Genomic DNA, 12837 nt, shown 5'->3' on the forward strand with positions numbered 1-12837 from the left:
GTGCCAGCTCGGCAGGGTGGGTGTGGGGGAACTTGTCCTGCCAAGGAGGGGGAAGAAGGACAGGAGAGAGGCTGGGAGCGGCTTTGAGCCCCGAATAAATGGAATGGAATCGGGTCCTACAATAAGAGCCTTTTGTAACAAATGGACAGCAGAGCACACAGCATTTTTACCTCTCAGACTAGACAGGTGCACAGTTTTGATGACTCGGTTCTAGCAAGAATCTGGGAAGGAGCGTTTTCAAATGCGGTGGTCGGCCTGGCAGTTCGATAGATGTGTGTGAAAGTTACAAACTGTGGACCAGTGAACACACTTGAGCAGTGAAAATGGGATGGGACCTGCTGATGTGAGGGGGGCACTTGAGCCCTGAACTGACACCCAGTCAGACCACAGGGGCCCCTGGGCAGAACAAAGTTGCCTGGACCTGGGTAGGGGGAGGGAGGGGGTGTGAGGGGTGACGTGCTTAGTTGCTCAGTCGTGTCTGACTCTTTGCTCCCCGTGGACTGAAGCCCACCAGGCTCCTCTGTCCATGAGATTTTCCAGGCAAGGATACTGGAGTGGGTTGCCATTTCCTTCTCCAGAGGATCTTCCTAACCCAGGGATCGAACCCGGGTCTCCTGCACTGCAGTCAGATTCTTTACCGACTGAGCTAGTTGCACACAAACCTGTGAATGTGCTAGAAACATTAAATCGTTCATTTTAAATGGGTGAATTTTGTGGTCTGCTGACCCTATCTCAATACATTTTTCTGTTAAAAAACAAAAATCAAAGCATGCAGGTACACACCTGTAGACCCTCGCACCTGTAAGACGGCTGTGGGGGGACGGCCAGCTGTGGGGTGTCTCGTCCATGTCCACTGCCAGGCATTGGACCCCTTTCCTGGCTCTTCCTGGGTCCCCTCCCCATCTGAGGTCGTGGAGGCACGTCTTGTGGTCTGTTTTCTGTTCTGCACTGTCTGTGTCCCGGCACCTCCTGATCCTGCCCAGAGGCTCAGGGACCCCAGGGGGTGGCCTCCCTGCCCTTGGGGAGCTCGAGTCCAGGAGGCCTCATTCTTCCGGAAGTTTCCATGCTGTCTTCACCTTAGTTTGTTGCATTAAAACAGCATCTTGTGATACCCCTGCCATCTCTTTTATCTCCTTCTCCCTCTCAGCTACCTTGACTCCTTATCCCATGCCATTTCCTGATAACCTCCTGGACATCCCCGTGCAGTTAGTAACGCATGAAGGACTAGAGGGTGGAGGGTCTGTGGAGCCGAGCTGGGGGGCCCTGACTTGGGATGAAGCTGCAACAATCTGGCTTCAGCTCCTGTTTGAGTTGTCACGGTGTCTCACATAAGGGCATCCTCGACCCTATTGACTTAAGTAGCTTCCTTAGTTTGTTTTCCAGAAGCTTCTTTTTGAGCTTGGTATGTGAAAATTAATTGGGGGATTTGCAGTTTACAGATGTGTTCAGGCCTGTCGAAGCAGGCGGTCACAGTATGTGGTTTCTGGGAGGACACCCAGCTATTGCAGTCCCTGCTCCTTCTTTGAGGGGCCCAGATGAGGCGTGGGTGCCAGGGATGCCAGTGACGGGTGTCACTCCCTGAGGCTGGTCCAGGCCAGGGTGTGGGCGGAGGCCCCCGTGTGACCCCCACACCTGTCAGATGGTGTGGGAGGATGTGGGGGCCTGTGACAGGGCTGTGGCCTGACTGAGCGTATGTGCCAGCCCTCTCCCGTGTGTCCTGCCCCCGAGGGACCCTGAAGGGCGGGGCCCGCGTGCCCCCACGCCCCTCACATGCCTGCTGGGCTCCTGATGCCCGACGGCAGGTCCAGCTCCAGGTCCCGTCATCCGGGCAGGCTCGTTAGGAGGCTGCCTAGGTGTGTCCCCAGGCCGGGGAGACAGCCATAAACACCCTCCTCTTTGCTGGTCTTAGCAGCCCTTAGAAATGCAGCATTAGGTGAAAAAGTATTTCCTAAACAGAGGCACAAAATTTCAGTTTCCAGGGAGTCAGAAATACCTGTTCACCACAACGTTATAAAATAAAGGAGATGCGTGGTTTCTTTTTCCCCTGACTTAATTTCACAGCTTTTATTTCAGGACTGAGTTGTTGTCCAAGAACACTATTTTTATTTCTGGCTTAATTAGAAAAGCACAAGAAAATAATAGCATACCCTTTTTTTCTCATTGGGAAAAGACCGGCATCTAAGTGAAAGCAAAGTTACCTAACGTTTTGTGTTTCAGGTGCTGAATATGTTGAATTCAGTTCAGATAGAAGATCTAAGTGATTCTGGGGGTGTGTTGTCCACAAAACCGGCCTGAGCGTGACCCCCACCCAGCTACTTTGTGCCTGTGGCTCTTTTCCTCTGGAGCCTCAGTGACACTTGCCTTTTGACCCCGAGGACCCCTTACTGGCAGCCCAGAGAGAGCAGCGCTCCGGGTGGGCAGGTGGTCTGCGGGCTCTTCCGGGAGCGGCTACGTGAGGTGCCGCGAAGGGCAGCAGCGTGGGGGGCCCTCACCCGCCCCTGCAGCCCATGTGTTCCCGCTGGCTCAGACGCTGGGGGCTTCTGCAGGTGTGGGGGCACTGGGCCGGGGAGCCTGGAGGGTGGTGCCCGCTCCGCGCCCTGTACTTGCAGGGGTGCGCGGACCTGTGCCCCAGATTCCCCTCCCTCGGCCCCACAGGACCATCCATTCAGCCGGAGATGCCCAGCACTCAAGGTGACCCGTGCCTGGGCCATGGAGGAGACGGAAGCTTCTGGGGTGGGAGGAGGCCTCAGGCAGGAGGGGCGCCCCCGCATGGCCTGGGCTCGTGCTTGTACTTGGGGGATGCTTCCGCAAGGCCTAGGTGGTGATGAGATAAACTCTGCTGGTCTCAGCGCAGGAGGGCAGGCAGGGCCCCTGGGCGGGGCCGCCCCAACCTGGCCAGTGACCATCATGGTGGAGACGTGGCCCAGCACGACTGACCTTCTGAGTTCGCAAAAGGCGTGAGAGTTGGGAATTAGAAACGTGTGAAACCACCAGTGTTAAACAGCGTCAGGTAATTCAGAATTGAAGTCACCGCGTGGGGACAGCCGGCCCGAGGGTCGCCCACTGCAGTGTGCCCGTGCCCTGGCCCAGCTGCCCATGGCCCGCTGGAGCCCTCGTTTCCCCGCCGCACGGTCATCATTCTCAAGTCGGAGGGCCTTTGCGTCCGAGTCAGATGCACCAGGAGCGCAGGGCAGGGTCTCCTCACCCGGGGGGACGCCCAGGGCCTCCTGGGTGCACTGCAGCCGGTGCCTCGCACCTTTGGGTCGTCACCGTGGGTGGGGTGGGGAGGTGCCACTTAGCCCGAGCACCTGAGCATCTGAGCGCTGCACCGTCACCTCTCAGGACATCAGGGCAGCGTACGGGCTGGACATGCAGCCGGGAAGGAGCTCTGGTGGGCAGCTGGTGGGCAGGCTGCCCTGCGGGCTCTTGAAGCCTCTGTCACCGTGTGGGATGCTGGAAGGTCAGGCCAGCCAGGGCTTCCTGGGTCACCTGCATGGTAGCGGGGCCTGGCCTGTGGCTCCAGGCACAGAGCACCAGGGTCCAGCGGCCAGGGTGGAGGCTTGTGGCTCTGACCTTCCCCAGGAAGCCCTGCAGTTGCCACTGGTCTGTCAGGGCCCTGAGGCCAGCCCAGACCGGAGGGAGGGACATGGGAGTCCCCCCAGGAGGGGCGGCACAGGAGCTATGACGCCCCGTGCTGTGTGTCTGGGGAGAGGCTGCCACGTGGTCAGTGCCCAGCAGACCAGGTCATCACAGGTTCGCTCCTTGACTCGCTGGAACACAGGTTTCGGGAGTGCTCCCCGTCTGCCCAGCCGTGCTGGATGCAGAGAGGAAGTGGGAGCAGGCGTGACTGTGGCTCACGGTGAGGAGCTGGTGACCAGAGGCTCTGGGGTCCCTCTGCCTCGTGGCCCAGAGTCCAAGGGGCGACTCTGTGGTGTCCGTGCAGGGAACAGAGCCCCTTCGGTCTCTTCCCGGGGCCCCTGGCTGCCTGGGGGGCCATCACTGGCCCCTCCTGTGCTGCGTGCTTGTCACAGGTCGTCACTTGCGTCCCCACCCGAGTGCAGAGAAGAGCCCCGGAGGGCGTTTCTGCATCTTCTATAACAGTTTCTCGGAAGACATGCCTGCCTGTCTTTTCATAGTGTTTCTTCTTGGAGAGCTGGTGTGTTTCATTTTTTGGTAAATCCTGAGAATTGTGTGTTCTGCCGTTTCCACGTGTTCATTAGCTCCTGGGGACTCAGCGCCCGGGTGTGTCATTGACCCACTCACAGTGGGCTGGAAGGTGTAGCTCTCCTCTCTCCTACCATATGTTAGACTTTAATTTCCTTCTAGCAGCCTTATTTTATTCTTGTCTTTCATGTTGTCACCGGTTCTTTTTGGAAATTGGGGGAGATCTGAGATGCAGGTTTGCAAGGCTTCCTACGTCCTGGGTATGCCCCCCCACTCCAGTACCTGGAGCTGACCTTGCTGCTCTGGGTCAGCACCTTGGTCGTGTGCTCTGGGTTAGGCAGCTCAGCCCGGAGCCCTCCTGGCTTGTAAATCAGCCTGCGCTAGAGGAGGCTGCCTGTAGCTTGATTCAGAAATCTAGCCTCATCTGATTGTGGGGATGTTCGTTCTTTTAATGTGTGTGTGTGCTCGGTCGCCCAGTCGTCCAACTCTTTGCGACCCCATGGACTGTGGCCCACCAGGCTCTTCTGTCCATGGAGTATCCCAGGCAGGAATACTGGAGTGGGGGCCGTTTCCTCTTCCAGGGCATCTTCCCGACCCAGGGACCAACCTGCGTCTGTTGTGTGTGTCTACTGTGTTGGCAGGCGGGGTCTTTTTACCCCTGAACCATCTGAGAAGCTGTTCTATTTAATATCAAGTGTTAAAAGAAAATAGCAAGGCAGTTAAAAACATATTCAAGGAAATAGAATGAAACTGATCTCTGGCGGGAAATGGGCGTTTATGTGGTTACAAGGAGCTACACTGGCCGCCAGACTCCACAGCCCCATAGGCACTTGGAGAGAGAGACGGGAGCCCGGGGGCTGTGTCTCCCTCACCGGGTCCTGCCCCTGTGCGTGGGGAGGGCTGGGGAGGGCTGTCTCCGAAGGACAAGGGTCTGGGGCTCCTGTGGCTGGTCACGTGTGGTTACAGACTTTGGCCTGTAGCTGAGCTGAGGACCAGCCTGCGTAGTAGGGCAGAGCAGAGGTCCCGTGCTTCGTGGACACGGCAGATCTGAGGCCCCGGCTCACTGCTGGGCGTCTTCCCTGGGGCGGGTGAGGGCAGCAGCCGAGGTCAGAGCCGCTCGGAGGGGAGCCTGTGGACGTGGGGGTGGGCCGGCTGGACCAGCAACAGCCTCTTGGGGTGCAGACCACACTGCTGCCCCTGCAGGACAGTGGGCTTCCTGGTCTGGGTTGAACCTGGTGGAGCTGTGGAGACCACCCACAGCCCGCAGGAGGCCCGCGCCTCTGCCAGGTCAGGCTGGAGACTAGCCGTCTGCGGGGCTGGGTCTTTCTGGCTGTGATCACCTGGAGTGTGCGGGGAGCGTGGCCAGCAGTGGCCAGGAACCACGGCCTGATGCCTTAATTAGAAACAGGTTTGCTGCTTCAGCGCTGATTTATTACTGGTTTTTAGGTGCCACCTTTTATGTCTGTCAGTAAATTCAGCATTCAGGGATGATACTTGGCACAAATTTGCTGTCTGGATCAAAGCCACCAGCAGACAGTCATTCTGGGTGAACAGTATACATTTTGGAGTCGTGGTTAACAGGAGGAACACGTTTGGTAATGTGACTTATTTGGCTCTTAGAATGAAACCAGAGTTTACTTTCCTTTTTCTTTGCAGGCATTTATCCATCCATTCATTTATCAAATAGTCAGCACCTACTGAATACCAGGAGTGGCTTTGCCTTCTTAGGTAAACAGCTCCACACATGAGAAAAAAGAACACATCTATCTTCTTATTTGAGGGGCGAAAAGGCCCCATAATCTGTAGTCAGGAGGAAAACGACCTCCAGCCTGTGGTATAAGGGACGCACATGGAAGAGACGTCCTCTGCTCCAGTGAGGCCGGGACCTGCCCCTGCCCTGTGGCCATGGCAGGGTCCCCAGGTGCAGGGCCAGGCGGACGACGTGGCCAGATGGGGTACGGGCCTCCTCCCAGCCCTCCTGGCCTGAGTCACTTGTTAACATTGGCTCAGGTGCCTGGCTGGTCTCTGATGTTGCCATCGTCATAGCAACCAGGATGTTTCTGTAACCATGGGGGTGGGGTGGGGGGTGGGAGGCCATGCTCAGCATCTCACAGTTTTAACTGGTTGTTCAGAGAAGGCACTTCCATCTCTTCTGTTCTTGAAGAGAAGTGTCAACTGCTGCTGCTTGTGTTTTGAGGTTCTTAGGAGAATAAACAGGAAAAATCCCCGCCCTGTGTTTTCCACTAGAGGCCATCTCCAGTAAAACTTTTTAAAAAAGATTTAATTCTACTTTTAAGAAACACAGGCACTTGCAGCTAAATATCTCATTTCTTGCAAAAAAAAAAAAATTCCAACAGGAAGTGCAGTCACATCCTAGCAGTGTCAGCAGGGAAGTCAGAGTGGTTTCGGGGGAAGGTTTGTGAGCAGCAGTTCGGGAAGCGGGCAGGAAGTCTATGGGCCCCTTCGGATGCGTTTCGTCACGGTCTGCATGCACCTGCGTGAGTACATGTGAGTGCTTGCATCTGCCAGGAGCCTCTGGAAAATCTGTCTCTAGACACTTCATGACGGGGCTGGAAGCTGCCTGGAATCACGCACCCTTCTCGGCTTGTCTGTGTTTCTATGCCCAACTCCCCTAGAGTGGCCTGGTGTCCAGGGCCTTGCAGCATTGAGGTGTCATGGGGGTAATCGTAGGAAAACATTCATTGGTTATTTCTTTTTCTTCACCATCTGAGTCACTGATGATTCCCTGACGATTCCCACAGGAAAACCCCACAGAAGCTTTTGAGTTAGAGGAACCTGGGACGTGTGTCCTCACGCCTCATGGTTGAGAAGCTGAGGCCCAGAGGGGAGGCCTGGGGTCCCAGGCACGTGTGTGGCAGGTCCCGGAGTGCAGCAGGTGTGTGTGTTCAGGTTGCAGCCGGGGCTGCTAGGAAGCCTCAGAACACTCGATTTATTGGCACAGAAAACATCCACTTGGTTATTGCATGACTTCTTTACCCTGTTGCTCTCCTCCGTCCCAAGTGATGACATTAATGAGAAGCTTGAAAGAGAGGCTTCGGGCTCGCAAACTCGCCTCTGCCCGTCAGAGGCTGCGGCAGGAAGCTCAAACTGCGTGTTTCCCCGAGAGCAGAGTCAAGTGTGTTTGTGGGGTGTAGGTGTGGCCGTTCTGGGTGCCGAGCTCTGAGGAACTTCTGCTCTGGTTTCGGTTTGGTTTCTGTTGTTGTTGTTTTTCCTTCAGCTCTAACCGGGGGTGGGGGTGCGGCCCCTGGGTGGTGCTGGCAGGTGTCGCCGCCTGGGACTGCTCCGGTGGTGCTGGGTGTCAGACCCGGCCCCCTTCCTGGCCCTGCGTCTGGGGAACAGGAGGCCTCTGGGAGGCAGGAGCTCCTTGAGGGGCTTCCTTCCTTCTTACAGGGGAGGAGAAGCCCCCTCTGCTCCCACTTGGTCCACAAGCAAAGGGCCGAGGTGGCCCGCAGCAAGCTCACCCCGGCTCCTGGCAGAGGGCCCAGCACGTGGGACTTTGCCAGCGGTCTCCAGTCAGACCCAGGGTCAAAGGCACCATGGGCTTGTGGCACCAGGCTGCCTGCAGCTCGTGCCTTTTCTCCCAGCACGCAGGGGAGGCAGGGGCACAGCTGGTCCCCTGGACTTCTCGCTGGCGCTGTTGTTTGTGTGTGCACGCCGAGTTACTTCAGTCGTTCCCGACTCTGTGATCCTTGGTTGTTGCCCCAACTTTGACCTAATACTGTCAAATTAATCAGAATAAAAAGAGACCTGGGGATTAATAGATAAGCAAAGTGTCAGCCTCGAGAAAGAAGGGAATACTGAGTCAGGCCAGGACGTGGGTGAGCCTTGAGGACCTGGCACTGAGTGACGTTAGCTGGACCCAGAAGGGCAAACGTGGTGATCCTACTTCTGTGAGGTCCCTGGATCGTCAGGGTCACAGAGACAGAAGCTGGAAGGTGGGCTGCAGGAGGGGAAATGGGGCTTGTTGTCTCATGGATGAAGAGTTTCAGTTTTGTGAGATGAAAGAGTTCTTGAGGTTGATTGTGCAAGTGTGCTGTAGTTAACGGAGGATGCTGCTGAGCTGTATTCTTAAAGGTGACTGAAGTTTTAAAATTTCTGAGTATCTTAATAATTTAAGGTCTTCCCTGGTGGCTCAGATGGTAAAGAACCTGCCTGCAATGCAGGAGACGCAGGTTCAATCCCTGGGTTGGGAAGATCCCCTGGAGAAGGAAATGGCAACCCACTCCACTATTCTTGCCTGGAGAATTCCATAGACAGAGGAGCCTGGTTGGCTACAGTCCATGTGGTCGCAAAGAGTTGGACACGACTGAGTGATTAACACACACAATGATTTAAACATTAAAAATATTAAAGGGACTAATCACTGATTCAATGGATATGAGTTTGAGTAAACTCCGGGAATTGGTGATGGACAGGGAGGCCTGGCGTGCTGCAAGAGAGTTGGACACGACTGAGCGACTGAACTGAACTGACTGAATGTGGGTAAAAGGAAGCAATCGTTAATTTCTGATGGATCCCTACTTTTACAGGAATCCATTGTTTTAGAGGTTAATGTATGTCACCTTCATGTAACAGTACAAATGGTTTTTTCTTCAGCACTTTGACTGGTGGTGACAAGAAAATGTACAGAATATACAGAAGTGAGCAGGTGCCTTGCTGTGGAATAAACCCATCATTGGGAAAGATGTCTGAGATTAACTAGGAGACTAAGTAATTCCATGCAAAACTGATGGTAGATTTACATTTACTTTTAGGTGAAGCCAAAAATCTTCCCACATACCCGGGGCCAAACAAGATGCGTGATTGTTACTGCACCGTGAACCTAGACCAGGAGGAGGTTTTCAGGACCAAAATCGTGGAGAAATCACTCTGGTAATGTTTGCTGCTGCTCTGCTTGATGCTGATGATCCCTCATCTTACGTCTCCTTGTCTCTTGGCTCACTGGGCGGTTATGATGATGGTCCCTGAATGCTTCTAGTGCCCAGGACTGGGTGGGAGGATGGATCAGAGGCTGTTTGTCTGCTGGGAGGTGGGTAGGAACGTCCTAAGTTCAGATGAACTGGTGCAATAAGAGGGCAGATTAAGGATTTCAGAGCATAAACATTTGGGAAGCTTTTTTAACCGTCTTCCTTTTCCTAAAGAGGCTCAAGATGAGTGTAGAAGTCACTGCCCACAGAGGTCAGAGGCCTCGAGAGCGCTTGCTGATGGAATTTGAGGTGGGGGGAGGTCAGAAAGGGAGCGTCCAGGCCTGGAGACGAGGAGTTTGCAGCAGGAGAAGCAGGTCGGCTTGTGTGGGACCCCCGAGAGCCTGTTCAAGCCCCGCTGGTTCCCCGTTGGTTGGTTCTGGTGGGGTGTGACTCGCATTTCCCACCAGCTCCAGGCCCCCTGGCCCTGACCCCACCCTAGGGACCCCACCCTAGGGTAGGAACTGTAACGCCTGTGACCACAGCATGCTGGGGGCGGTGCCTTGCTGCCCCGCAGGTGGGTGGGGCAGGGGTGTGGGTCTGGAGAGACAGCAGAGCCGGGTGGGGTCCCGACTAGACTAGAGAGAGGTTCTGGCTGCGGCCCCACCCTTGGGCTTAGAACTGTGGGTTGTGTGGGTCCATCCACAGAGCTATTTTGGGCTTGAGAACATTTTTAGCGGATGAATTATATCCTTGCTTATTGCTGCTTCTAAGTGGGAACAAACAGCACGTTCTGATGACTTAATGAACTTAAGTTTTAGAAACCACTAAGATCTCCTGCCCCCGAAATGTGGAGACACTTCCCTTCACCATCTGCCCTGTCGCTGCCCACACTGGCAGGGCGGCTCCCGAGGCCCTGTGTTATTTCAGTCCACACTCCAGATCCTCTGAAGGAATTTGTTGAAGCAAAAGAAGACTGAGGAATTTGTCAAGAGTCAAGTGTGGCTTTGGGATAACCTGCAAGGGTTATTTCTGTGAGCTCCCCAGGAGAGGAGTCCTTCTGTGTTTAAATAGTCTCTGTTAGAGGATCATAAACCTAGAGAATTAGCATCGATCCCTGTGAAACTGGGCTCCCTGCAGACCTGCTGGGTAAGGGTCTCTGGGAAGCGAATCTGTTGAGGAACCTCTGCCTCAGGTGAGGGCGAGAAGTGAGGACCAGTCCTAAAAATATTTCTTATGGGTTTAGAAATAGAAACCATACTTTCTGGTTTTAGTGGCACAAGACACTGTGCTCTGGGGGCAGAGAGGGGAGACTGCGGGCTGCACAGAAGCCGGGCTGCAGCGGTGTCGTCCGGGTGGTGCGGCCAGAACCAGGGCAGCCCTGGAAGCTGGCCCAGGGGCCGGGTAGCTCAGGAGGGCCGGGTAGCTCCAGGAGGGCCGGGTAGCTCAGGAGGGCCGGGTAGCTCCAGGAGGGCCGGGTAGCTCAGGAGGGCCGGGTACCTCAGGAGGGCCGGGTAGCTCAGGAGGGCCGGGTAGCTCCAGGAGGGCCGGGTAACTCCAAGAGGGCCGGGTAGCTCAGGAGGGCCGGGTACCTCAGGAGGGCCAGGTAACTCCAGGGGGCCTGGGTAGCTCCAGGAGGGCCAGGTAGCTCAGGAGGGCCGGGTAGCTCCAGGGGGCCTGGGTAGCTCCAGGAGGGCCAGGTAGCTCCAGGGGGGCCTGGGTAAATCCAGGGGGGCTGGGTAGCTCCAGGAGGGCCCAGAGCACACGCTCCTTCTGACCCTCACTCACCATTCATGCTTCCCGCACAGGCAGTGTTAATATGCTAGCTTTTAAGGTTAATGTATTCATTAGCTCAAGTAATATTTATTGAGTGCTGATCTAATATACAAGATAAGGTCAGGAGTGCTGAAAGCAGAAAGTTAAAGCTGATAGCAAATAGACACATTTGCGCAAAATAATTCCAAGAGCCTAAAAATATACGAAACAATAAGCAAATGGGACCTAGCTAAACTTAAACACTTTTGCATAGTTTTTGATTCCTTTTTTAAGGAAACCATAAGCAAAATGAAAAGACAACTTATGGAATTAAGAGAAAGTATTTGCAAATGACACTACTGACAAATGATTCATTTCCAGAATATATAAACAGCTCATATAGCTTAATATCAAAAAACCAAATAACCCAATCAGAAAATGGGCAGAAGACCTCGACATTTCTCCAAAGACATACAGATAGCCAACAGGCACATGAAAAGATGTTCAACATTGCTAATTATTAGAGGAAAGCAAATCAAAACTAAACTATGCAAGACACAAGTTGTTTTTTTAGTTAAAAAACTAAAAACAGAACTACTGTGTGATCCAGTAGGCCCAGTCCTGAGTGTACGTCCAGAGAAAGCCATAGTTCAATAAGACACATGCATGCCAGTCTTCACTGCAGCTCTGTTTACAATAGTAAAAACGTCCAGACAACCGAAATGTGCATCAACAGATAAATAAAGAAGGTGTGGTACACACACACACACACACACACACACACACACGCGCGCGTGCATAATGAAATACTACTCAGCCATAAAAAAGAATGAAAGAATGCCATTTGCAGCAACGTGGATGGACCGAGAGATTGTTACACTGAGTGAGGTCAGTCAGACAGAAAAATGAATATCATATGGTATTGCTGACATGTGGAATCTTAAAAAAAAAGATACAAATGAACTTACTTACAAACCAGAAATAGACAGATAGAAAACAAGCTGATGGTTACCAAAGGGCATGACAGGGGAGGGCAGAGAGGGATTAACATATACACACCACTATATGTAAAACAGATAAACAGCAAAGATCTCTTGTAAGCACAGAGAACTATATTCAATATCTTGCAATAGCCTATAATGGAAGAAAATCTGAAAAAGAATATGTGTGTGTGTGTGTGTGTGTGAATCACTTTGCTGTGAACCTGAAACTAACACGTTGTCAATTAACTATACTTCAGTTTAAAAAATGGTTTATAATATGACTGTGTTTAGCATTGAGGCGAAAATCTTATTCACACTGGTGGGGGCCAAGCGGGTCTCCCCAGACCTTGATTCTGCAGTGTGAGGGCAAAAGCAAGTAACCTGCTCTATTAAAGAAGTTAGCGAGGGAAACTGCCTCCACTCAGTGCCAAACGCTTGAAATCAGAGCTGGCTCTTGTGAGTGTGTAGCCTGAATCCATACCACATCTGTGGTCTGGAAACCACAGTCCACGCACGTATATTAATACAGTCCAGGGTTAGTGGTTTGTAACACCCGCTGAGGCAATGATGAACCAGTCGAAAGCAAATCCAGTCTTCTCCTTCAACCCACGTCTCCGGATTCTGCAGTATAATGTTCCAGGGAATTTGTGCTCAGAGGAGAAAAGGCACAGAGGACACAGGAATAAAGCATCATGTGCATTTCCCAAGAGAAGCAATGGATAGCAGAAGTAGACTTGCAGAGTTTGCAGAATGTCAGCTAGCAAAGTTTAGCGAACACAGATACCTGGACTCACATGTCCTGGGGGACTCTCAGGGTCGGATGCCTCGGGGGAAACCAGCCTCTGTCCATCCCGGGCCACCTCCAGCAGGTGATTCGGGAATAGTTTCTGTCCTCCCAAGCGCAGCATCTTCCTGATGTTGCAAGTAGACTGGTTCACATTTAACTTCTTACAGCCATACTTTTTAATCATTTAAATGACAAATCATCATTTCTTTACCTTTAATTTAAA

General features: G+C 53.3%; 1 protein-coding gene across 1 annotated transcript in view; it reads left to right on the top strand.

Moving 5' to 3' along the window:
• RASA3 (RAS p21 protein activator 3) overlaps positions 1-12837 on the top strand; it is an 85073-nt gene that overhangs the window by 22471 nt on the left and 49765 nt on the right. Inside the window, exon 2 of the mRNA XM_043477394.1 lies at positions 8940-9057. Within this exon, the coding sequence (XP_043333329.1) occupies positions 8940-9057 (118 nt within the window). The remainder of the gene's footprint in view (positions 1-8939; positions 9058-12837) is intronic.

Source organism: Cervus canadensis, chromosome 9, assembly GCF_019320065.1.
Source record: "Cervus canadensis isolate Bull #8, Minnesota chromosome 9, ASM1932006v1, whole genome shotgun sequence".
Taxonomy (NCBI): Eukaryota; Metazoa; Chordata; class Mammalia; order Artiodactyla; family Cervidae; genus Cervus; species Cervus canadensis.